This window comes from Megalops cyprinoides, chromosome 10, assembly GCF_013368585.1.
Source record: "Megalops cyprinoides isolate fMegCyp1 chromosome 10, fMegCyp1.pri, whole genome shotgun sequence".
Classification (NCBI taxonomy): Eukaryota; Metazoa; Chordata; class Actinopteri; order Elopiformes; family Megalopidae; genus Megalops; species Megalops cyprinoides.
The window spans coordinates 26,168,619-26,195,610 of NC_050592.1; the positions used below are offsets into that span (position 1 = coordinate 26,168,619).

The 26,992-nt window shown below is 47.4% G+C and overlaps 1 protein-coding gene across 1 annotated transcript in view; it reads left to right on the plus strand.

Annotated features, from left to right (window-relative positions):
• Positions 1–26,992, plus strand: part of bckdhb (branched chain keto acid dehydrogenase E1 subunit beta) — a 53,535-nt gene that overhangs the window by 8,537 nt on the left and 18,006 nt on the right. Inside the window, exons 5-8 of the mRNA XM_036539017.1 lie at positions 362–517; positions 2,009–2,117; positions 7,884–7,981; positions 10,744–10,854. Of these exons, the coding sequence (XP_036394910.1) occupies positions 362–517; positions 2,009–2,117; positions 7,884–7,981; positions 10,744–10,854 (474 nt within the window). The remainder of the gene's footprint in view (positions 1–361; positions 518–2,008; positions 2,118–7,883; positions 7,982–10,743; positions 10,855–26,992) is intronic.

Consider the following 26,992-nt stretch of genomic DNA (forward strand, 5'->3'; position numbering starts at 1 on the left):
AATGACCTGTATGGGTGGACGACATGGAAAGAGTTATATACGTCATCCTGGATGAAGATGTATGCACAATGAAATAACAATTATAGGTTATAATAAACAGTAGTACACCAAGGTGAAACACAGATGCAGTATGTCAACTGCAACAACCAAGTTCTGATAACTAAACCTACGTTGAACTCTATCAGAGCTGAAATTGGCGTTCAGTGGCCTAAATTCAAGGTTTGAGCCCTCTTCTCTCCATAATAACAGTGACATAATAACATAATAACATAACATAATAACCAGAGAGTCAACTCCAAGTATGAAAGTAAGACTGGCTTTCTGTTGTCTGTGGGTTTGATGTATTTTCATCTCTCCCAAGATTGTAAATGAAGCTGCCAAGTACCGATATCGCTCAGGCAACCTGTTTGACTGCGGGAACCTGACCATCCGGGCGCCGTGGGGCTGTGTGGGGCACGGCTCTCTCTACCATTCCCAGAGCCCCGAGGCTTTCTTCGCCCACTGCCCAGGCATCAAGGTGGGTCCCTCTCACCCGCGCACACCCACCACCACCAGCCACCTGCATAGCCAGGGCTTTACAGCAAGGACAATTTTACACTCGCCCACTGGGTCCATAAAGTGTGAAATCTTGGCAGCAGCAAAAATCAGCTGTGTCGTACATCGCATGCAACCAATATAGAAGGCTGGGGTAGGAAAGAGACCAGCAGCTGGCCAGTTAAACCTCAAACAAGAAAGACACACTAACTTGTAAATCATTGTGCAGTGGCTTGATAAGTGACAGCTTTCATGGATGTGTTCTCCATGTGTAACAAGTTACAGTATGTTCCTAATTCCCTGTTCTCTTTTTCCTTGTAGTTTAGCTAGCTGGCTAGCAGGTTATTATCTAGCTCCTTTGCATAACCTTAAGGTGATGTACCTTTATCAGTGGCTGTGTAGAAATTATTATTATAAACATTGGAGCTATGGTTTGAAGCAGGCTATTCTGCAAAGGCAGCTAGTTAGCTAACTAGCTTGGCGTGTCGCAAGCTAACTTATTTAGGAAAATGCAGTGAAGTGCAGACTTTAGACGTCTGTGTTGGACCAAGAAGTGTAAAAATGGTAACTGTCAAGCCCTCATGTTATCTGGCACCTCAATTTCACTTACCCAGAACTATTTTCATTTCTCACCTGTAAAATTATCCCACTGTCTTGTACACAAATGTCCCACTGCTTTGAGCAGCTCAGGCTCCTCTCTGTCCCTGATATTTGTGATGATATTTGTGTGTGGCATTAAGTTGTCACTGTAGGTAAAAACATGCTCGCCCCCTGAGGAAGGATGTGCAGTTAAGAGATCGATATCTGCCTGGCTCGATGGCCAGCTCCCTCACAGCAGGGGGACTGATTTATGCTGTAATGTGATTAAGCTGACATTTCGCTTTTATGCTCTGAGGAGGGCAGGGCGTGTGAAAAATGGCAACGCTCACTCCTTTAGAGAACGGGAGAAAAGATGACTGTTCTCTTCACAAAAGCGTAACGGAAACACTTCAGCGATAATAACTGCCGTGCGTGGACGGACACGCTCAATAAAGCTCTCCGGAGGGTCGTCTTACTGCATTGCCTTATGAAAGGTCAGCCTAATAAACGTTCGCTCCTGGAAATAATTGATGGACACAAGTCCCTCAGGTTACAGGCATGCCATATTCACTCGCAAAATGGGAGAGATGCTTGCTGTTTGTCTGGAACAGTGGCTTCATTTGTGGTAGTCTGTCCGATACTTCTCTTCCCCCACAGTATCCTTTTCTCACTTCAGGTTTAGAGATGATAATTGGCGAAAACGCATTCATACTGTGAGGTCTCATTGCCTTTGATTGGATTCTGAGGATTCAGTTGGTGTACAGTTGTGTTGTTGGGCTCCTGATTGGTTGGCAGTTGTGTTGACAGGTTTTTAATTGGTGAACAGTTGTGCTGTCAGGGTTTGTTGCTGCACAGCTGTTCTGTTTCATTTTGATGGATCCACTCCCTACTTTAGGTAGTAATACCCAGAGGGCCAGTCCAGGCCAAAGGCCTTCTCCTCTCCTGCATCGCCGACAAGAACCCCTGTATATTCTTCGAGCCCAAGATCCTGTATCGAGCTGCAGGTAAATGCTCAGGACACTGTGTGTGAATTTGAATAACTCTGAAAAGCCGTACAGGTAAGACCATGGGTGTGTACGTGTTTATTTTTCTGTTTCATGTGTGTTTTTTTTTGTATGTTTGTATGTGTTTTTGTGTATGTTTATATCACAGATGGAGAACGGACAGTCTAGATACGTACGTAGTCTGTACGTTGATGAGACAGTGCTGTGTGTTTTGCACAGGCTGTTAGTTGCATCTTATTTAAATCATTTGTCAAATAAAACTTACAGTGTAGCATTCCAGAGAGAGCTGCACTGGCACACTTTCGAAACTGAAGGCTCACACTCTCGTTCTGGCGCTGCGCTGCGTGGATTAAAAAAAAAACAAAAAACATTTGAAGTAGGAAAGTCCTGCTCATCCACTCTCTTCATGTACCTATACCGACAATGAGCAAGTCAGATTCTCAGGTCAGAGCTGGCTTCTTGTTTAGTGTGTAGCTGCCGTTCACAATGTCATTTACTGTATTTTTTTTTGGAAATTTTGTTTTCCCGTGAGGGTCTGAACAGACCGTTCTCTTTACAGTAAGATAGTAAAAAGTTGGCTTTGTGCGATCATTAAACTGACAAGAACCATGCTGTGCTTGTTACAACCTCCCTGTGCTGCTTGAGAGAAAACAGTTACACTGATGTTATCAAAAATAAATCCATGCTATTTTTATCTCTGTTACATAAAAATGTATCACATCAACAAACTAATGGAGCAGCATAAAAAATGCTCTGGAGATTCCATTCTGATTGTATGCAGATTTAAAGGGAACGTTTTAAAGCCTTTTTCGGGCTGATGCTGGTGTTGTTTCAGCTGAATGCCAGTAGAGGACTGCACGAGATTGGCTCTCCTTGCTAATATATAAAACAACAAGACTACGATTAATTCAGCTTTTATTTATGCATTTTATGGCCCGTGACTTTTCCCTACTAATGTTTAACAACCCGAAGCTGAATGATGTTTAAGCATCAGAGCTGCCAAAAAATATTCTAATTTGACCTAATCTAGAGCACCTGTTTGACACTACCGTAACATTGCCATTATTCTGCATCTGTATTTGCTCACGAAGAGTGGGTCACATTTACATGCACGTTATGTTTAGTTATCCAGCAGACGGTCTTATCCAGGGCAGCGTATAAAAGTGCATGCAGTGCTCAGAGTTTAGAATGCTGGGAATTATACTAAGAGCAGAGACCATAATAAATAGTCAATGTCAAGATCCAATAGTAGGAGTCATTACATGACATGTCATATTTTGTTAAGTGCCATAGTGGGTGCAACAGGAAGTTTGAGGGTTTAGTCAATGGTTTTGAGGATGTAGTATGAATATTCAGACTTCAGGCTTAGTTGAACCAAGAGGCAGTTTGAACAGATGAGATTTCAGTCTGCGGTGGAAGATGGTCAATGACTTGGCTGGTCTGACTGTTGTGGGGAGCTCATTCCACCACGGGAGGGCCAGAGCCGAGTAGAGACGTGACCAAGGACATGGACCCTTTCGTAGAGGGACATTGCTGTTCTGATGCCCCCGCCCAGTGGCGTTTACCGCGTGCATGTCTGCAGCAGTTCCTCGTCCTTTGAACTCGTTTGGAGTTTATTTTTCTCATATTACAGAGATGCAGTGTTTTACAGGAGACTTCATTATCTCACAGACCTGGCAGATACATTTCTGGACACAGTTTGCATCGCTTTCCTTTTCCTGAGGAGGTCTGACAGTAAATTAAATCTTTTTGTTTTCTTCAGTTACATCTCTCGGGTGAGAGAGTCAGGCAAGTCACGCCCAGACTGCACAGATGCTTGGTTGCACAGTCCAGGGGAATTGTGGGTAGCGGCATCTTCCTTAGAGAAAGGCAGTTAGTTGACAGCCTTGCGTGTTCAGTGACCATATGTGTTTTTGAGTGTCGCCATGGTAACGAATGACGATATGCTAATAGCTTGAGTTTGCTTGGCGGCGGAAAAGCCCAGCACAGCCATACCTCGCCCGCCACGCTCCCCCTGCTGGGCGTTCGATGATGCCCAGAAAGAGATCTAGGCTCTAATGGCCCTTAACAAGCTCAGAAAAAGCAGATCAATGCAGGGCAAAGTCTTTTGCAGCCAGATGTAACGGAAAAGGAAATTATGCTGTACATACACTACATTTGCTTAGCAGATGCTCTTGTCCAGAGTGGCTTACATAGTTTACGGTTTTTACATTTTATTCATTTATACAGTTGGGTATTTACTGAGGTATTTTAGGTTAAATACCCTGCCCAAGGGTACAACAGCAGTGGCCCACCTGGGAATCTGCCCAGCTTATAAGCCCTGCTCCTTACCACTACTCCACACATCTCACCACTCAGTATCTTGACTCTCAACCTCTCTTTCTTCCTCTACTCCTCTGTCCTTCCCCCTCTTTAACTCTTTTTCTCTCTAACTCCTTGCCTTCTCTCTTTTTTAATTCCATTCCTTCCCTATTCTTTCGTTTGTCACTACGTTGCTCATTCCCTCCCCCCTCTTTCTCCCTCTCTTCTTCCCTCTTTCTCTCTCTCCTTATTTCCTGGGGCACTGTGAGGTTGTTGTGCTTATTTCAGTGGTGTCAGACACTCTTCTAAGTCCTATTTTCCACATTAGTAGTGTTCAGAGAATAAGTGTAAAATGGTGCCTTTTGTGCAGGTCTGAACTACTTTAACGTGCCTTTTCCCCTCTGGTAGAGGGGGGGTAGTCACAAATAAAACTTCGACGTCTTAAATGGATACATTAGAGAAAATTATCCTAATTGGACTAGAGCAAAGCTTGGATCAAGAGACGGGGAGGAGGAAAAAGAGAGGGAGGGACAGGGGAGAGAGGGAGTGAGATTCTTTTGAGTGAGAGTGGAACAGGGAAACAGTGACGTGAATGATGGCCATTGTTGGCCATAGACAGAGTTGAATAATGCCACCTGTGAAATTACTGGCAGATACCTTCTTTCATTCCTTTCCTTCATATTTTCATTCAAGCTATCTCTGTCTCTCCTCAACCATTTAGATAGTTAGAGGAGCAAAATTAAGCTTTCTTGATAGGAGGGGCAAAAAGCACAATAAGACGAAGGCCAATTAAGCCAGGCGTGTTCGAATGGTGAGGATTTCTGAGAAGCTTTCATAAAACGGTCTCCGTTGTACCGCAGTGGAGAGATCACACTTACAGCTACAAACAGTCTCCGAAACATACTTGGGAGAGACTTCCAGACAAGGGCAGGTCCAAATTTTGCAAAATCCCTGCTATCACGAGTTCTGAAGATCTCATTCTTTACAGATCCGTGATGCCAAATTGTCCCTCTCCTTCAAGTGTGTATAATTACAGACCATAATTGATCCTATTGTTTGTGCTTTATCCTTTTCTCTGGCGTGCTGTTTGTTGCCGTTCCGCAGCTGCTCAGTTTGACTGAATGGTTATTGCCACAGTCTGCGTGCCAGAAACATAAGGAACGATGGAGATTGCATCTCAGACATGCTCCATCAGCACAGGCCTGAGCCGGTCACCAGACTGCATTACTGCAAATATTTAATACATGTTTTGTGATTTTCCTGCCTGATAAGGCAGGAAGGAGCGAGCACACACACATACACTTTTCTTTGTTTTATATTTCTTATATATTAATCATGACTATGTTCGTCATGGCTGTGTGTGTATGTGTGTGTATGTGTATGTGTATGTGTATGTGTGTGTGTGTGTGTGTGTGTGTGTGTATATATGTATATGTATATGTATGCGAGAGAGACTCCTCCTCTGGTTCAGGGAAATAGTAAAATTCGGGTGATTCAGGTGGCCAGAGATCCACCTAAAAGTATAAAAAAATAAAAAATAATAAAACATAAAAAAAACAAACTCGTAACTCATTACTGTGTCGGTGTCTGTGTGTATATGTGTTACATTCTAGTCAGATAAGCAGTAATTACCCCCAGAGATCCACCTGTTTTTCTTCCCGACATTTTATTGACAGACTCGGGAGGCTCTACCAGAAACACACACAGTGCTTTATACATCACGTTGAATTGGGAGTCCGATCTCCACACGCTCCCTCACACACTGTCACACACACACATACATAAACACACACGTACTGTGTACTGAAACCATCGCTAAGCACTTTCTGTTGTATTTCTGTCCTATTCCTATGCACAGTATTACTCGCATGTGATTTGATGGTCACTTTACGAATTCAAAGCTGTAGATTTATGTGTGTCAGGTACCTCAGTAATAGCCCATTAGAGCTGCTTTGGCGTGTGATTGTATTGGCAGCTCTGTGTCTCCAGAGAGTCCCGCAGAGAAAGAACAGGCCCTCGCACTCCTCAGACTCAAGTCCTCTGGCTGTGCTTCATTACTCACTCCAGCGTTCGCTCCTTTTGTGTAATTATTTGAAAGCGATTGCAAATTGCTGAGAGATGCGTCTGCACAATCCACTCTCAGCTAAGCGGGACCAGAGCTGCACTCCCACAAATGGGCTTTATTCTTGTATGGAAATGCCACCCTGGGGGGAAATGCAGCTGGCCTAGGCTACTGCCCCCGGGATAGGCCCGCGGCCAACCTATCTGAAACGCTCCAAAACGCACGGACGGGGCCGGCCGCTCCTCCCCGCCTCCTGAAAGTAAGCTGGTGGAAGTGGACCAAACCGTGAGGCGCTCAGAATAGCCTCATTACAGCCCTTAACTTCTCTAGCTCATGCACAGCCATAAACCGCGCGGCTGTGGTGAGGGATTCATTTGAAGTGTGGAAGCTTTGCCTTTTTAAAAAAAAAAAAAAAAAAAAAATTATACCCCCCCCTCAGTCGTTTGTGGACTCCAGTTGTGTGTTGGAGTCGGGAAGAATCAGCGCACCCTACAAACAGGCTGCAGCTGAATGTAATGCGTATTAGTCATGAGGGTCAGTGCTGTGTAGGCCAGTATGTTTCCATGTGACCACAGTTTTATTATTTTGGTCATTTTGTTGACACACTTATTCAGAGCAAGCTGTATGTTACATGTTGCCTTTTAGTAAGGGGTTAATCAGGGTTCCACAGTAGACCTGAACCCTTATGGTTAGGAGTCAATTTCCTTCCTCACTATTGCAGTCGGTGCTCAGGACATTGGCGTTTTTTCCAGCTGGTTTGTAAACCAACGCACACTTTCTCTTTCTCAACCGCACACACATACACACACACACACACACGCACCTGTGATCGATCATGTGCGTCGAGCTGGAAATGTTGCCTTTCTGACGTGCCAGTTCCTGTGACGTGTGTGATTTCCGGGCTTTCATTTCAACGAAAAAGTTCCATCGTTCAAGCTCTGAAATGGCTCCGCTGCTGCAGGACATTCTCTGACCCAGAACGTGCACACACTTAAATGAAGCTGTAAAGAACTATGCTCTGGGGTAACCCTTGTGCTCCAAATTACTGTAGTATTTTGCAATAGTCTTAGTAATTTCTCTTTTGAGTGTTGAATGATGTGTCTTTGGGGAAATCTCCAGGTTGTGTTTGTGTAGACACATGTATTTAATAAATCCTTTGATATGTGTGCATGCCTGTTGGAGTGTTGACACTTTGGAATAGTTCTGCTGGTGTGTGAATGTGTTAGTTAGTGCGTGTTTTTTTTCCTCGGTTATGTGTGGTTGCACTTGTTTGTGAGTTTGTATTTATGTACAGAAATATGTGGGGAATAACGTTTCTCGTATAGAGACATGTTTGGGATAACCCCCAGGTGTACGTGAGTGTGTTTAGGATATAACCTTGTGCTTGTATTTTTTTCCCGCAGTGGATCAAGTCCCCGTGGAGCCTTACCAGATCCCACTCTCACAGGCTGAGGTCTTGCAAGAAGGGAGTGATGTCACATTGGTTGCCTGGGGAACGCAGGTTGGTGAAGGGGGCATAGGGCTTTGAGCCACGCATTGGTCACATGGGGCTCCGAACTGTGACATTCACACCAGCAGGGGTGGCTGGAGTATACAACCAGCTCCATTATAAGCCCGTGTCTCTCAGTGGGGTCCACTGAAACATCCCTAACCCCCAGCTGAGCACTGATAGAACACACCCGCTCCGTGCCTTGTGCCGCTCCTGTCTCATTCTGCCTTTTTCTCATAAGGGGATTAGGGTTCCCTACCTGTGTGAGTGCCGCTCCTGACAAAGCGCCTTCCCGTACTTAGCGGCCTAATCCCACCGAAAGAAAGGGCCTGTAATGTTCCCTGAGCTGGAGAGCCGAGCTGCTCGTGGAGGATGTGGAGGCCTGCGGAGAGAGGGCTCTCCACACGCCTCCTCTCCTCTCTGCCCGTTACAGCTCTGCACCACTGAGCCGCATAATACACCCTCGCAGGGGAGAGGAGCGAGAACACAGGGGCACAGCAACACAGGTGAGAGAGCAGGAGGCGCAGGAACACAGGCACAGAGAGAGGAGGAGGGCACAGCAACACAGGCGAGAGAGCAGGAGGCGCAGGCACACAGGCACAGAGCGAGGAGGAGGGCTCAGGAACACAGGCACAGAGAGAGGAGGAGGGCGCAGGCACACAGGCACAGAGAGAGGAGGAGGGCACAGGAACACAGGCACAGAGAGGAGGAGGAGGGCACAGGAACACAGGCACAGAGAGGAGGAGGGCACAGGAACACAGGCACAGAGAGAGCAGGAGGCACAGGCACACAGGCACAGAGAGCAGAAGGCACAGGCACACAGGCACAGAGAGAGGAGGAGAGCACAGGAACACAGGCACAGAGAGAGGAGGAGGGCACAGGAACACAGGCACAGAGAGAGGAGGAGGGCGCAGGCACACAGGCACAGAGAGAGGAGCAGGGCACAGGAACACAGGCACAGAGAGAGGAGCAGGGCACAGGCACACAGGCACAGAGAGAGGAGGAGGGCACAGGAACACAGGCACAGAGAGGAGGAGGAGGGCACAGGAACACAGGCACAGAGAGAGCAGGAGGCACAGGCACAGAGAGCAGAAGGCGCAGGCACACAGGCACAGAGAGAGGAGGAGAGCACAGGAACACAGGCACAGAGAGAGGAGCAGGGCACAGGAACACAGGCACAGAGAGGAGCAGGGCACAGGAACACAGGCACAGAGAGAGGAGGGGGGCGCAGGCACACAGGCACAGAGAGAGGAGGAGGGCACAGGAACACAGGCACAGAGAGAGCAGGAGGCACAGGCACACAGGCACAGAGAGCAGAAGGCGCAGGCACACAGGCACAGAGAGAGGAGGAGAGCACAGGAACACAGGCACAGAGAGAGGAGGAGGGCACAGGAACACAGGCACAAAGAGAGGAGGAGGGCGCAGGCACACAGGCACAGAGAGAGGAGGAGGGCACAGGAACACAGGCACAGAGAGAGGAGCAGGGCACAGGAACACAGGCACAGAGAGGAGCAGGGCACAGGAACACAGGCACAGGGGAGAGGAGGAGGGCACAGGAACACAGGCACAGGGGAGAGGAGGAGGGCACAGGAACACAGGCACAGAGAGAGGAGGAGGGCACAGGAACACAGTAAAAGTGCTTGTTCCAAGCTGAAATCTAGGGTCTGTGTCAAAAAATGTGTAAAAACGGGGAACACAGGACACAGGGACACATGCAAACGTGAGAAAAAGTAACAGGCACAGGGGAGAGTAGAAGTTGCTCTTTGCTGGCCTGTTCACATCCAGCGGCAGCCAGCCAGTTACCCCTGTGCGCTGGGTGCTATGTGTTGCTCAGATTCCCCCGGAGGAGGCCCTTGAGAAGTGTGACTGTTTAGACTGAAAAGCTGTGAAGTACGCCTGCCCCTCCAGCAGCCTGTGCCTGTCAGAGAGGCCAGCGGGTGTGAGGAAAGGTGTGAGTCCAGCCTCAAGACACAGGACCCTTCACTTGATTATTTACGGGTCTCCGGGTCTCCTCAGCGAACATTCTCACAACAGCGAAACTGCTGCGTTTCTCACTGGCCATTACTAATATAACAGGCATGCGCAAACACACACACACACACACACACACACACACACACACACACACACACACACACACAAACACACATACACACACACACACACACACACACAAACACACACACGCTCGCACACGCCTACAGCCGCTGGAACCAACTGATACACAAGTCAGAAAACGGCCGTCTGAAGCCAGCTGTAAGGTCCTAATGATTTATTGATGTCGTTATCTGCACACAGCCAGTTGTTACCTGCCAATAAACATTCCTGTTGGCCAAACAGCCATTAGTTTCCATTAGTTTAAAGTGTCTTGAAACAAAATGATGACTATGTGGGGGTTTGTGATTTTTGGGAAGAGGAATAAAAAAAAGTTATTGAAAATGCATGTTCTTTCCTGAGCCTGTGTGAATTTGTTCTGATTGCTCCCGTTGACAATACTGTACTCTGCAAGGGTCACAGTGTGGTTTGGTGGCCATTTAACCACACAAGAGTCACATTACTGATAAAAGGGGCTCCTAGTCCACACTCTGCTGACTTTAAGTAATTTTCTCAGTGGCCATTGGTCTCAAATCACTGTACATGGCTGTGTGACCCTATCGGATTACTGTTAGTCTAGCGACTAAGTCTCTAATATAAATGAAATGACTTGGGAGAATCTATTGAATGATGGTTCTGTAAGTGTGTGACCTGTCTGTCTGTTGCTTGTCACCTTGCAGGTCCATGTGGTAAGGGAGGTGGCTGCCATGGCACAGGACAAACTCGGTGTGTCCTGTGAGGTCATCGACTTGCAGACCATCCTGCCCTGGGACACAGAGACTGTTTGCAAGGTGACACTCTTACTTACACACACACACACACATATATCTGCACAAAGACTAACATGCTCACATGCATGTAATATTTATGTGTTGTAATTTCCCAGTTGTGACATAATTGTTGAAATGCTGTAGTTTCCTACAGCAGTGACATCATTACCGGAGTACCACTCTGCCATCTGTTATGACATCATCACAGTGGTTTTGACCTCATCATCAGTGTGGTCACCGCACAGGTAGATTTAACCGATACCTCCCAAGCTATGTGAGAGGGCTTATTTCTCGAAGCTGCTGAATTTTTAAAACATTATTATGAAATGGAAATGACCGCCGCAACGAGGTTACCTAACAAAGCCTTCCGTTTGTGCCCCGGGGAGCAGAAATTCGGAGATGAACCCGCAACATCTTGTCTGCATATGACTCCCGAGTCGTGCCGAGCATGCCAAGGGCCCTATGGAGGCAGACGCCGTGGAGAAGAGCCGTATACTGTTTTTGTTTTGGAGCACGGCTGTCGGGAAGGCCTTCTGGAAAATGTTCAGCATGAGTTTTATACTGCCGTTTTATCATGTGTTTTTAAAGTCCTTTTGGGGCAGCACATGACACAGTCGGTAAGCGCTGTAGGGCTCCCTGCTGCCAAGAGAACCTTATAACTGACATTTAAGGCACAAAATGAAATTGTGGTCGCAGGGTAGTAATTTAATACCAAGCCCAATTGGAATCGATCGCATGTATTATTGCCTTGGCGCGAGGGCCCCCGGAATGAAGGCATTTGGTTATGCGTTGTTTATTCAGACACAGCTTTGCAAATAAACATGGTGATTTCAAAGTGTCGCGCCATTAAAGCGGCTCCGTGGGGTGCAGCGGGCCTGTTTGCCTGCCGTGCGGGGCTGTCCGAGGTGCAGAGGCTGCGCATGCGCGGTGGTGGTGGTGATATGGGAGGGGAGGTGGGGGGAGTTTTCGCCCTCGCTCCTCTCTGCTCCACTGCCCCGGACAGATGGCAGCGCTGCACCCCCAGGCTCTCCCCGCCCGCCCCTGCAGCCTCCATTACGAGCCCGGCCGCCGCACGCTCTGGGCAGGAGGCAGGAAAACATCCCTCAGCCGTGAAGCGTTTTTCCCTGAGCTGTTTCCACGGTGTTATATAAGCCTCTCCAGCCCATGTGCCGGCACTGGGAAAGCAGAGAGGAAACTGCAATCAAGTAATTTGCTATCAGGGAGATGGATTAATTAGGGGTCTGATAAACAGTTGAGTTTATTGCTGATTAAGTTCAGTTCTTTTTTTGTGTGTGTGTGTAAAAGCTCAAAGCTCAAAGCACCCAAACATTTTGCATCCAGATGTGCATTACATTTATAATAACAGAAAAACAAATGTGCGGATCTATTAAAAACCTGATGTAAGGCACTAAATCCATGAGGAGGAGAGGCCGGACATCTCTGTCTTCAGCAGCTTTAATGAGCTTCAGTTTGTGGCTGCACTGATGAAAAGACCACTGAATGACAGAGCACAAATTTAAACCGTTGCTGAGGGTTGTTCATTGAGGAGAAAATAAAGTTGCCATAGTATTGCCATTTAACATATATAGGGTCTTAGTTGGGCGTAACAGTGAAGTCAGTGAAATGTAAAGCCTGATGAAACATTGGTGTGACATAGCAAGCATGCAGTTTGTAGATGGGCCTTATCCTCAGATACGCTTCTTCCAAGATGATTGACAGATGATAGGTACAGCCCAGCCCTCTCCCATAGGCCTTATGTGTCCTTTATAGTCTTGAGCTTCATGCCTTGATCTTGCATCTACATCAGGCCAGAATCGGTGGCAGTGCACAGAGTCCCTGTGCTTTGGTGTTTGTGGACTGGAAAGGGGATTTGGGGAGGGGAGCTTGTTCTTTCCTCAGGATTAAGGAAATGAGAGCGACAGGAAAAAATTTGTGAACCACTTTTCTCAGGCCAGGAATCCCAAATCATCCTCTTGCATAAAACCGTGCAGCGCACATTTGTCATATTACTCTGATGGTTTGTTGTGTTCAGTGAGACATGTCAGTTCTCCTGATTAGTTTATGTGGTCACACTTCCCTTCTGTGGCCTTTTGAGGCCATTGTGGAAACAAATACAAAAATAAAAAGGATGGCTGGATTAATGGTATTACTTGATTTTTTCGTATGAGGTAAAAACTAAAAATATTGTTTTGACCCAGAAAGCAGTAAAATACATTTTTTGTCATTTGTGGATGCCCAGAAGCAGACATGTAAAGGGATTTTTATTCATTTATGTGGAATATTTATTGAATCAGTTCAGATTGAATGATTGGTACATGACTTTGTGCTTCGTGGTCCAACAGCAGCACCCTGTTTGGAGCTATGAGTCTGTAATCTAAAGGTTATAAAACCAGTCCCTTACTGGCTATTCCACATAACCAGTTTTTTTTTAAATTTTACATGCTTGAGACAGCTAATCTCCCCTGCTATATCGATTTAATGTAATGTTGTGGAACGCTTTCACATATTTCCAAGTTTAAATGTGCCTGCACTGTTTTCTGTGTGTGATTACATTGTGCCGATTACTTTCTTGCTAGGTCAGGGAATTTCAGCTCTCAGACCACATCAGACGCTAACAGCAACCACTAGAGGTCGTAGTTTGGCCTGCAGTGCTGAAGTGTGGGATGTGGTTGCGTGACCATGGTTTACTTTACCCAATGTTCTGAGAGAAACTGTGACACGTTTCACTTTAAATATTTCTCACAAACACTATCTTTTAGAAGAGTGTCCATTTGAGGTATAATGGTCATAAAGCATAATTACATTGTTTCCCTTTGCGTTCTCTAAATGTAAAACGGAAAATGGACAAAACGGTAGGTTTGGACAGGAAAGTCAAATCTTTGTGTTTGGCCTTACTTGCACTTGCTGCTTTCATGGTCTCACTTTAATGTATATTCATGAGGGGCTACTCAGGAAAGGACACCAGTTGTACCACAAAAGTTGCCCATGGTCTTGCAGGACGCATATCTCTGAAGAGATTCCGCTTGTTCTGTGTGTCCGAGAATCCACATCTTTGCAAAAAGTGAAGTTAGCGTGTGAGCTTTCGTAGTTGTCGACCTCCTTGATAGGGTCATTATCAGGAATTGGTGCTGAATCGTTTCAGGGATATCGTGCTTGTCAGAACAGCAGGGCTGGTGTGGCATGTGTGTTTATGGACGTAAAGTCAAGGATGCAGAGAAACTATGGGTGGAATTTAAGGTGGCTATTTGCAGTTTTATTGGAAGCTGCTTTCTGTGCGTTGTATCGGGAAAGCACGGTAGCCGGCCTTCACGTTGCCACAATGTATGTTTGTTACGCGTTCGTGAGCTTAACAAGCATCATGATTATGTCACTGTGGTCAGCTTTGTCATGAAACTGGCTGACTCCTACGGGTTGTTTTGGCTGTGTGGAGGAAAGATGGGGCCAAAATGTTGAGTTTGAGAATTCCACCTCATGAGAAGCAGATGAGGGGCTGAGATGAGGTGAAAAATGGCTCCCAGGTGGCTCAGTCAGAAAGCTGCTTGTCTTGAATTCAGGCTGAGCCCTACGGCCCAGGTTCCATCCCAGCCTTGCCATCAGCCGGCAGTGACTGGGAGCCCATAGTGGCAATATCGGTTCTAGCTGCTAGGTGTGGTAGGTTGGTCAGGGTTTCCTCGTGTCGGCAATCTCAGGCACTCTGCAAATGGTCAGCCACCTGCAAGTTGCTCAAATAACATCAGCAGAGTAGTGGCTATCCTCTAATTGGCACCCACTTAACTGTGATACACTGTGGGACATATCACATATGCAAAAATAGCTGTTGGTTGTGATTACATTGAAAGATTGCATTTGTCTCACTTTGGTGCTCCTGCATGACAGCAGAGGTTGTCATGGTGAGATGTGATGAGTGTAACATGCAATTGGATTCCAAAATAAGGGTTGCATAAAATAGAAAAAAATAGTTTGAAAGGATAAGACAAGGTGCACCCCATCATCTGTATTTCATCTCACAGCCTCGCCCACTGTTATAGCCCAAACCTGTCATATAGCCTGTCGTACTCTTGAGGTCTGGTCATTAACATAGCCCCTCCCACTCTCACAGTGCCATCCACTCACAAGCGGGGCCAGTTGCAGTATCAGCATTCCCCTCCTTGGCCTTCTGTGTCACAAACTGAACTTTGTAGACAGTGTTTGGTTGGATAAATCAAGCGCTAATAAATCAGGCCATTGCATTGGTAGCTCCAGCTAAATCTCACCCTATTATTCATTTTCAAATACTCACTGACATTTCTCAGAAATCCTATAACTAATTTCTAACTGTAAGTAGCAATGCATTTTTACTTATCGTTAATCGGTAACTCTAAACTGTAATTTTTGTCCTCATGATGTTTTCAGATAATAATGCGGTGAATCATGAGAAGCATAATCCAGGCTTTTTGATTTAATAATTGTGCACCTGGTGTCCTGCTTCAGCAGCATGCTTTCAGTGGTTAAAATGATCACATTGCCAGGTTCTCTATGCTAATGGAAAAAGGGTCACAGGGGCACGTCCAGAAATGAAAGGCCCATTCAATCCCAGAATCCTCTGAGTCAGTTTACGTGCATGTGTGTCGTCATTAAAGCACTCCGGTTAGGATGTCTAAAAATGACTCTTGATTTCCTGTAATGTAATGATCGTGGCCGGTAATCAGTGAAGCGGGAGTCTAAATATACGCACACAGCTTGTTGACAAAGGGAAGTGGCTGAGATTGCAGGAAAATCTCGAAAAGCTGTATTTTTCTGCTGTCTGGGTCCGTCCACTGAGTGTGCTAGGCGCTCATTTAGAGGATAAACAGAAATGGTTGGTTGGATTGCCAGACCCGAGACGTGATGGTTCAGTTTGGAAAGTTGGTGTGCAGGGTCCCATGCCTGTTTGCGAGAAGAAACGTTGGTTTTATCATGAGTGCAGCTCGTGACCTGGGGGCGCGCTGAATCGCATACGGTCAGTTCTGTCTGATGAGGTGAAACCCTGCGGTTGTTTTGTGGTTTCATTTAAAAGCTGGCTCATGTATCGAAAGTGACTATTCTAAAACTGTGTGTGTGTGTGTGTGTGTGTGTGTGTGTGTGTGTGTTATATTAGGGTTACTTATTTGGTGACAAATGATCATGACATCTCAATCGTTGGAGTTGATCGGCTCTCAAGGTAGCTGTTCACATGGAATGGAAATCTTTTTGTGTCGTGCCAGTCAGAGTTGCAGATCCGTTTCAGGATTTCCCAGTGCCGAGTCAACTTTTCTGCAGACCCATTCCAGGCTTCACCCGTGGATTAGTTGAGTCAGTAATGGGAATGTTTCTTGTTAGCGATGATTGGAGATGGCACTTTCCACAAACGGCGCATCAGCCAGCAACTGGTGAGACCAGGAACCGTTCGAAGCACAACAGTGGGTCTCTTATTTCCACTCCAGGTTTACCTTTAGAAGTTAAAACCTCTTAATCATCCCGAGGACGCAACACCGGAGGCGTGCCTCCAAAGCAAACAGCTGAGGTTGAGCTGGTCAGCGTGGTGGTGATGATTCTGGAACGTCACGGTCGCGGAGCTGCGTATTCTTCCCGTTAAAGACACATTAGAGTGCAGGTGTGTGCTGTGCACAGAGCCAGGCGCATAGACTCCCAGTAACAGCAGCCACTGGGGAAGGCTACCTCTCCTGCAGAGACCTGGAGAATGCCTCTGCCGGCTGTTGTGACGGCATCATTATTTCTGCTCCCTCTTTCTGTGCTCTGCTGGTGGGTGTTGGACTGGTTTCAGACCCCATTTCTAAATCTCATATTCTGGTATAGGGTAGTGCAGCTGGATGTGGACCCTGCATCTGTATTTTGAGGGTGACGATTGGAGCAGAATTGCACCTCTCTCTCTGGGTGTGTGGCCTTGGTGTGTGGTATCATGTACACCCTGGGTTCCTCTGCGCAGGGCTGGGTTTGATGTCCCTCCGCTCCGAAGGTGAAGGCGGTTTACACTTGCAGCACGAGCGGGTGCGGATCTGTCTGCAGCCCTGTCAATCACAGCCGTTAAACGGTCTTTGGTGAAACTGTATCCCTGTGTTTTTGCCACGCACCGCCGTCGTATGGCGGCGTGTCCCCGCGTGACCCCTGCCGCACGGTGTGCACCGTGTGTGCCACGCCCGCCACGGGCCTCCTGCCAGCGGCACACATGTGCCCACCGAAAAAGGAGGAAACCTTTTTTTTTTTTTTTTTTTATATCCTCAAAATGAGAAGAGACAGGAGAGTGGAAACGAACGTGGATTCAGTTCTCCTCCCCTCTGTGGAATTCTCTTCCATTGGATTTCATTACTGTACAATTCTTTACTGTAATAACATTCAGTACTGTACAGTTCTTCTCTGCAAGAATTCAGTGCCATGATTCTTTAAGAACAGTCAGTACCATACAGTTTTTTACCTTAAGTATATTTGATACCAAATGATTCTTTACTGTACGAATATTTATAACCGTATGGGACTTCACTGTAGGAGAATCCATTGCTGAATGATTAATGACTAAGAAAAGTAATTACCCTATGACTGTTCTTTGAGACCGCTTTCCAGAATGATTGCTTACTGTAAGATGCATTACTGAATCATTCCTCTCTTGGAGACTGCACCCTGTATGGTTCTTTCCTGTAAGGGTGACTTATTACTGTAGCGAACCGTGGGGTAACAGTCAGTGTCAGCCTGTTCTGTGGCTCCTGCTCTCTCCAGCACCTGCAGAGCCTGGTCTGAGGAGGCAGAAGCGATGGATAATGGGCTCTCAGAAGCAAAGCACTTTGATTGGTTCAAATGGGGCAGGTGCTGATAGCAGCATGATAGCTCAGAGAATGGCGTTAAGTGGTTCATGAGACCTGGCTCGCCCATTGCGCTGGATGGGTGTCATTTTTTTTTTTTTTTTTAAGCCACTCAGATATAAGGAGAAGTTGATTGGCCTTACTTTAGGATTCAGTTCTTGTGTGCCCAGATGCGTGCTCGCGCACAATCTCACACACACACACACACACAGGCACACAGGCACAAACATAGTCAAAGTCAACTTTAGTGTCAATTCTCCAATATGCACAGGACATACAGAGGATTGAAATCGCGTTTCTCTCAGGTCCACGGTAACAACAGTTAGACGTAACACAGTGACACTGAGAGACAAGAACAAGAATTTTCACAGGTATACGATAAACACAAATGGCTCACTCATACATGCATACACATGGTCAGTCACTCACTCACATACACACACACACACAAACACACACAGACTGCTACAGGCCTGTCTCATATTCATAAATAACAGAGTGTGTCTGTTGTGTGTTTGCTGGAGGGCGTGCTGCAGTCACGCAGGCTGCGTGGCCAGAGGGCTGTAAGCTCTGAGAAGCTCTGAGAAGTTCATCTGTCTCCCGCAGCAGCGACAGTAATGGGAAGGCAGGGTTTAAGAGCTGCTGGGATCCCAGCAGGGCGTCTCACATTCGCGCTGCCTAAGCTGATAAACCCAGCTGCGAGTGGAAATGGCCATTAACAACCGCACATGTGCGACTGAGAAATGCCGCTCCCCGGGCAAAAACGCTCCGGCTCCCGGTGAGATGTGATGGGGGAGGCGAGGAACAGGGGCGTCCGGAAGGTGTCAGGTACTCGCCTGCACCATCACAGGCTGACAGCGTGGGCTTAAGATGCGGAGGGTTGTGGGTTTGAGCCCCACTCGGGATGTGTCCCTTGGGTGCTGAAGCTTCTGAACCTGTTCCAGGAGCAATCGGGCTACTGCAGTAAACTCGCCAAACTACATGAATCTGATCCAGGAACAGTTGAACTGCTGCAATAAAGATGCGTAACCATCTAAATCTGATCCAGGAGCAGTGGAACCGCTGCAGTAAATACGCCTAACTATATAAACCTGATCCAGGAGCAGTGGAGCTGCCGCAGTAAAGACGCCTGACTGTGTAAACTGGGGGGAAGAGGAACAGGAAGAGTGCAAGATTTGTCCGTGTCAGATATCCCAGGGCGACGATGACCGCAGGGCAGATCGTGCGAAAAGCAATAAAAGGTTTTTTAATAAAGTTGTGCAGCCCATGGGTGGTGACAGTTGTCTTCGGCATCTGTGATTTAATGAGCTCCCCTCTCTCGCTGTATTTATGGAAGTTCGGAACTGTGTGTTGGCTGTGTCCCCCCCTTGGCCCTTGCCTTCAGTTAAGACATTTCATAGTCACAGAGTCCTGGGCCTCACTCCTCGTGCTGATGCAAAGCTTTTGGCTCCGGTGGATAATGAAGGCTGAAGTCATTTCAGGACCACAGGAGCGTGTGTGTGTTAACGACCTCCGTTCGTTCGGGCTAATGAAGATGTGGTGAGCATCGGAGAGGGCAATGGAAGAGACTGCGCAGCTGTGATAACCACGGCCACCGACCAGCGGCTGCGTTACGCGGAGGAGAGGTTCAAGGAGCGGCCAGGGTCGAGCCTCCATCTCCTTAGGGTTCCTCTACCGCGAGGTGTGATCTCTTAAACTGCAGCTGGAAAAACCAGGATCGAGCAGGACACTATTTCATCCCGTTTCCAGTGTCAGAGGTCGGGTGCAAACGCTCCGAAACAAAGCGCATTGAGATTTTCATTGGCGGGGTGTCGAGCATTAAGCTGTCATGTTTCTGGCTCGCAGGGGCCGGTATTCCCCAGAGCTCTGTGTTACTCGTCTAATCAGATAAAGCAGGGCTGCCGTAAATCAGGAGAATAATGGAAACGGTGTGGAAAAAAGTATGAATAATCAGACACTCATTACATCATCATCATGGGGTTGTGGCAGTACTCATCAGGCAGTATCAGTGAGTCCAGGCTTTATTGCTTTCTTACTGGGCAGTATAAAACAAAAACAATAAGCAGAGATTTCTGGGCCATGTACTGACCAGCAGCGGTCAGAAAGCAATGCTACTGCGTCAGCCCTTAGGTGGAGAGAAAAATTTTTATTACTGAAAAAACTCTTTCCCTGCTCTGTTACGACCGCATATTGATACAGAAGGTCATCCTCTTTCAAAACAAGTTTTTGGTAATATTTCATAATAACTTAATTTTTTTTAATACTTTATATAACTCTTCAGCAGGGCCAACTTCAATAGTAACCATGTAATCATGATATTTGCCAAGCGCTGGCACGTACCACGGTAGAGGAAGACCAGGCTGTGTTTCCATGCACTCAGGGCTGATCCCCCTCAAGCACAGAGCATGTAGAAAACCCTGTAACGCGGCCGCAACGCGATGGAAGGCAGGCAAACAAAGAACCGCAAGTCCTGGGCTTTCAGCTCAAACCATGACTTTATTGCATTTGTGAAAGTCTGAAAGTTCATCTTCCAGTGCTGGCCCGAGCGACTGGGGATTCTGCAGAATAGTGGCCTCGTTTTCTTGTTTTGTTTTGTTTTTTTTGTTTTTTTTTTTTTTTTGAAACCAGCCTCTTCGCACGCTTCTGTCAGCGGTGATGTGGCGCGAAGAGGCGCTCTGTCACCGCTCTGGAATCCGGCGTGGTCAGGACCTATGCATCCATGAGCTCATTTTTGTTCCACAGTGATTTTGGCTTCACCCGACACTCCATCAGGCTAATCTTTTAGAGGGGAAGCGGATCAAGCCCACCAAAGGCTCCCCTGCCGTGCCCTGCCAGGGATTTGAGCCCGCAAAACTACAGCCCTTCAAGTCCAGAACTATAAAACCCGAAAGCACTGTGACCCTCCAGGACTGGGGTTGAATAGCCTTGCAGACACCGCAGCCATCCAGGGCTGGTGAACTGTCCTGCAGACACCGCAGCCATCCAGGGCTGGTGAACTGTCCTGCAGACACCGCAGCCATCCGGGGCTAGTGAACTGTCCTGCAGACACCGCAGCCATCCAGGGCTGGTGAACTGTCCTGCAGACACCGCAGCCATCCAGGGCTGGTGAACTGTCCTGCAGACACTGCAGCCATCCAGGGCCTGTCCTGCAGACACTACAGCCATCCAGGGCTAGTGAACTGTCCTGCAGACACCGCAGCCATCCAGGGCTAGTGAACTGTCCTGCAGACACTGTGGCCTTTCAGGACTAGCGAACTGCCCAGAAGACAGTGCAGCCAATCAGGGTTAAGGTTAAGTAGCCCTGCAAGCAGTGTGGCCCCCCAGGGCTAGGACTGAATTGCCCTGTAGATACTGGGTCCCTTCAGGTCTGCTGAACTACCCCAAGACGCTGCTTGAATTGAGTAACCCTGCAGGCATTATGGCCATCCAGGGCTAGGATTGAGTGTCCTTGCAGGTCCAAGGTTAAGTCATTTCTGGGCAATTTTATAGCAGGATTGTTTGGAACTATCTGGTAGTCTTGACAATAACATTTGACATCAGTGTTGTAACCTTAGAAAAAGGACACACTGATTTTGTGTTATATCAGTCCAGAACGGAAATGTGTTTCTGCTAAATTAGTTCAGTCTGGGACTAATGCAGTTTCTGTGTTTTATAAGTATGATTTTACTCTGTATTTACAATATGAGCAAACCCATAAGAACGATTTAATGAAATTTTACTTGAAACTTTGTTCTCTCAGTGATATAAAAACTTTATTAGTCTGTCGGGAGGTGTGCACGTGGGTGTGTGTGTGTGTATAATTTAGCAGAACAAAAGCAATACGGACACTACCATGCATATTTAGTTCTGTTTCATTTAATTTTTCCTGGAATTTTTTATGGGTGAGTAACTCGTTGCTGAAAGGTGTCATCAAAGGAGCTTGCAGATCTTTGTGATTAGTTTTTCGGTAGCCTGTTGCAAACAAGCCGCGCAAACTGGGAGGGCTGCAAAACAGCCAAAAGTAGATTAAATGTAAGTCTAATAGAGACAGACAAGAGCTTTTGAAACCTCCTGAATTCTTAAGCAAGTGAAAGTAATTGCACGGTGAGAAATAAAGGCTGTTGGCTTGCAATGTTGAAGCATGTTTTTACCTTGGTCTTGGCTTTTGGGACAGCAGTGAAGGCACTCCCTGACTCTGGGTTATGACAGGACAGCTGTATCTCGAAGTATATTATGCCAAGCGGAGCGAACTCGGAGCTGAAACGCAACAACAACCAAAAAAAAAAAAAAAAAAACGAAAAAATCCCAAAGTGAGAACAGCATGAGTGTTCTCCAGACACCGGAGCATTGCGCAGCCACAGGGAAATCTTCTGGAACACGTCACTCCGTCTGTCAACACAGCGGAGCACATTTACTTACTTAATCAATTAATCTCTCCATTAAGTGCTTTCAGGTGGTAATGTGGCAGAGGGGGCCGGGGGCTCAAGGGCCAACAGAGAGAGACAAAAGGTGGAGGCAGGGTAGGGGTGTGGGTGTGGAGGAGGGGGGCGGGGGGGGGAGAGAGTGAGATAGGGGGGCGGGAGAAAGGGAAACAGCAGGGTTACATTAGCAGCAGATCACCATTGAGTCCATAAATCAAACTGTCAGTACTTGCCGCATCCCAGAAAGCCTTAAAAAAGATCTATCTCTAATTAATATTGACGTGTTCCGACAAAGTAAAAACAAACAAAAAACGGTTTAGAGGTTTAACCCTTTAATACACTGTCCAGAGTTCTGAAGATATTAGTGATACTGTGTGTCTGCTTTGAGAATTCCCCAGTGCAGTGTAGTATGGTAATCAATGCCTTTCAAAGAGTGTTCAGTATGTAAAGAACACATGCTTTTCTGCACATAACCGTTTGTATGTGTTTGTGTGTACGTACATGTGTGTACTCATGAGCCTGTCCACTCATACATATATCTCTATCTCTCTCAATTTCCTCATTAACGCCACCCTTCCTACGTACAGTGCCAGTGGAGTTGAGGAGTAAACAAAAACACCATATAACAAATTCTTTGTGAGAGAGCATGAAGATTAAAATCTAATGTTTTTAAGCATAATTATTTAATATGTGATACAAAGTGGAATTTGTGTGTTCTGTAATGTTTTCTGATTAAAGTGGGTATGAATATGGAGGCCGCTTTTTACACACATACATACATGCACAGCTGTTCATGCTGAACTTGTGTAAACTGTCTCTTCATGACTTTAGTGTCACATGATAGGTTGTGTAGTGATTCCTGAGCCACATAATTTAAGGGTCAGGATCAGCACTGCGTGCTGAGACCTGCAGAGGATACTGCTCGGCCACGCTGGCTGCTACCTCCCCACCACTAGGTGGAGCAGAGGATGCGCAATCACTCCTGTCTGTCTGTCTGTCTGTGAGTCAGTCAGCAAGATAACGAGGTTATGGATTGACTTATATGATGATAAAATTGTTGCATTGTTGATTCTGGGCCTGCTATGACAGCTAGTAAGTGCGAGGGACAGTTTGAGGTTCATGCCGAGTTTCTCAAGCTCTTGTCAGGCTCTCTGTCTGGCTTTGCCCAATAAACTGGCCCCTAATAAACAGCAGACGTGTTCCTCTCCTAGGCCAGAGAGGAGGAGCTTCCAGTCACAAGGTTAAATCCACTTTCTGCAGACAGCAGCCCAGCGCTAATATTTTTGGCGAGTCCTTATTTATAAGTCCTGGAAACAATCGGAGGGAAATGGCATAAGATCAAAGACAATATTTTTCTTATGAATATTTATCACCGAAAACCAGTGTATGCAATTATAGTGTTAACACTGGTCACATGGGGTTGGCCTGGGAAGCGCTTGTGTGTGCTCGTTAGGCTAAACATTGCGTGTAGTGCGTTATGCAGTTATAATTTTTTTGGTCTTAATATCGGTGGAAAATTATGGGGGCTGCCTCTCATTGGCTCATCCAGCTTTCCTCTGTGCGGTGAGCGGGATGGCGGCGTAATCTGACGCCGCCTGGATAGCTCAGAGCAGGACATCGTCCATGTGCCCTGACCTGGGTGACTGCTATAGTCCGCTCCACCAGCTGCTGCTATGGAATTGCCATCTTTTTTCTTTGTTTTACAGCATGTAGCGTGAATACAGTAGAATGCAATACAGTTTAGCAATTTCAAGGTGCCACTTGCTGCAAGCAGAATTCACACCGATGAAGGCAAATCCAGCGGTTGAGGCTTGGTTAAATTCTGCATACATATGCACTCCATTGCTACATTTTTTCTAGTGCTTGCATAGATTCCTACACATGTAGCATGTGTTACGTTTGCACACAGCTGGTCCAGGATCAGCGCATGTTACACAGGAATGAAAGGCATTTTAAAGCGCTGAGACTGTGATTTCCGTCCTTCCATGGGAGACCTGCAGGCGTGTGTGTGTGTGTGTGTGTGTGTGTGAGAGCGTAAAAACAGATGACTAAAGAGAGAACCAGCGTTCAGGAGACACAGCTGCCAGCACAGATTCTTTCGCTGGGCGCTGGTGAGATTTCTGACATTCCGCACTGTGTCACCGTTTGGATGGAGAGTCACCGCTTACGTTTGCCGAATTCCCTAAATCCAGGAGGGCGCGTAATAACTCGAGCTCAAACTCAAAAGCTCAAGCTAAGTGGCTCTTCATCCATTTGAAAGAATGGCCTTTTCGTATTCCTCCCAAAGACGGAGGAATTTGTAAGGTGGCCTGCAGTGATTGCCAATAATAAATGAGGTCACAGAGTACATCTGGAACCGGGGTTTGTGTCTGCAAGTGGAGGCGGAATAAACAGCAGGGAAGCCATGCTACCCAAGTGAAGTCCTGGACAACATGGCTGACACAGAGATCCAGGCTGTCCTGCACCCCCATCCCTGCTGGAGGAAACGGATGAGCCAGGTAGACGGGCAGACTCTTGTTGTTTTGAAGATTATGGAGCTGAGGAGAGGGCAGTAACACCCCCTGTCTTCTGGTCTCCTCTGTCTGTGCTGGTCAGATATAAATGGCGGTGAGAGCGCCCTGGCTGGCTCTCGCGGTGGCGTGGTTTTGGCTGGCGTTCTGGGTGTAATTGCAAGGTAGTGCAGCGAACCCGCGTCCAAGTCACAGCTGGAACCCAGGGCTAAAAGCGTCCTGCGACGCCACTGTCACGGACCTCGGCCGGGCACGCTGCTGGTCACCACCTGCACTGCAGGAAATTCGGCTGGAACGCAGGAGGGCAAAATCTGCCCGCTCTGCAGAACGTCAGCCAGTGTGGGTGCAGAGTAGTCAAAACCACACTGTCACCTTCTCTACCACTCACACTGTTGGTGAGTGCTAAACCAGTTTCACTCCACTCCCGTACGCCCAGCAGTAAACCGCGTTCACTCCACACCAGCTGTTGGTGTGTAAGGTAAACCCGTTTCATTCCACACCAGCTGTTGGTGTGTAAGGTAAACCCGTTTCACTCCACACCAGTTGTTGGTGTGTAAGGTAAACCCGTTTCACTCCACATCTGCTACACCCTGTAAGAAAAAAACCCCTTTCACTACTCATGAGGTGTATGCGCTAAGAATTTAACTGTTTCATTCCACATCAGATGTGCCCAGTAAAATCAGCTGGTTTAATTCCACTCCAAATATGCTCAGTAGGCTACACCAGTTTCATTCAACCTCCAGTGTGACACAGAGGAAGAGTTCCAGTCAGGGTGAACAGTGGGCAAACAGTGGCTCCACAGCAGCCTGCTCTGGGGAACGTACTGCAGATATTTTGGATGCAGTTACAGTGGGTGGCAGTTAGACGTTTTGCACACAGCACTCTTTAGTGCAGACCACTCTATAGCTGGTTGCGGTTTGCGAATGGATGCCTCCCCTCTAGCCTTTGATGGCATGTATGGTTTTGGTGAAAAGGTACAGCAGGGTTTAATTGAGCTGACTTGGGTTTAATGTGACTTTATAGGCATGTTTGTAGTTATTCGTGTCTCTCTGAAGTCCTCGCCCCCCTAGTGCTGGCGCGTGGTCTAGCCTCTCAAGGATGCAGTTTGATTTATTGGGCCTCCGGTTCGCCGCACCACTCCACCCCTCGCTAATCGTGCCCCGCCACTTTAAGGAGCAGAGCAGACATCAAGCTGTGCGAGCCCTGCCATTAGCCAGGCAGGTCACATGACTCGCGTGAGTTACGACCCCGTGGTCGCCCTCCCATTACAGGGCTGCAACCGCACAAAGACAATCTCCGCCGGAGATCCGAAGTCGCTGTTGTCAGGGTTTTAAAGTTTCGCTTCCCGTCACGATTGATGGATGGTGATGCGGATTAGGCTTCTAGATCTGTGTGCTTCTGCAGAGGAGCGTCACGGAAGCGCGGTTTGACTTTTACTGCTTGTAGCACAGGCAGAGCCTTCATTAAGGCTGAGCTTGATAAACAGCCAGGAAGATCTGTGTCTGTGTGTGTATTCAGTGTGATGGGGATGCATGTGCGCTCAATAGAGTGATGAATCTCCTTAGGTCCTGGACCAACCCTCAAGGGTGAAGGAGTCACACATGTTAGTGCATCATTTCACCAAATGTTTTTCCTTGTAAACTGAGATTGGTAAAGGGAAGGCAGCCCTTGGCTGCAATGTAGCCTCTCAGTCTTTCTTAGCTGTGTATATGTTATGTTGTGTTTATATATGTGTATGTGTGTGTGTGTTTCTGTTTGCATGTGCCCATGGGTGTACGTGTGTGTGTCTGTGTGTGTGTGTGTGTGTGTGTGTGTCTGTGTGTGTGTATGTGCATGTGCGTGTGCATGTGCGCGAGAGCAGGTCTGTGTGTGTGTGTGTGTCTGTGTGTGTGTCTGTGTGTGTGTGTCTGTGTGTGTGTGTGTGTGTGTGTCTGTGTGTGTGTGTCTGTGTGTCTGTGTGTGTGTATGTGCGTGTGCATGTGCGTGTGCATGTGCGCGAGAGCAGGTCTGTGTGTGTGTGTGTGTGTGTGTGCGCGCTGTGACCTGCGGAGGCAGAGTCCGGCGGAAGGTCTGGGTCAGGCCTTGTGTGGGCGGGGCCGCGGGCGTCAGATGAGAGGGCGAGTGGCGCTGGTTATACTGGGTGTGTGTGGGAACAGCAGTAAACATGCCATTCTGCTCACCAAGCGGCAGGGCTAATGACAACCCTGCGCCCCAGGGCCTAAACTGAGGCCACCGCCGCGACTCCACTGAGTCCAACCCGGCTTTGAGGGGATGACCCGGTCTGGAGAAGAGCAGGGGCCAGGGAAGCCGGCACTGTAGACCCCCCCTGCCCCCTGAACCCTTCGGAGTATGCAGTGCTTGAGCCTCTTAACACTGAGAATCAGAAAAGCCATTTACTGAAGGATGTTGTTAAAGAAACGAATCTGAAACACACAGG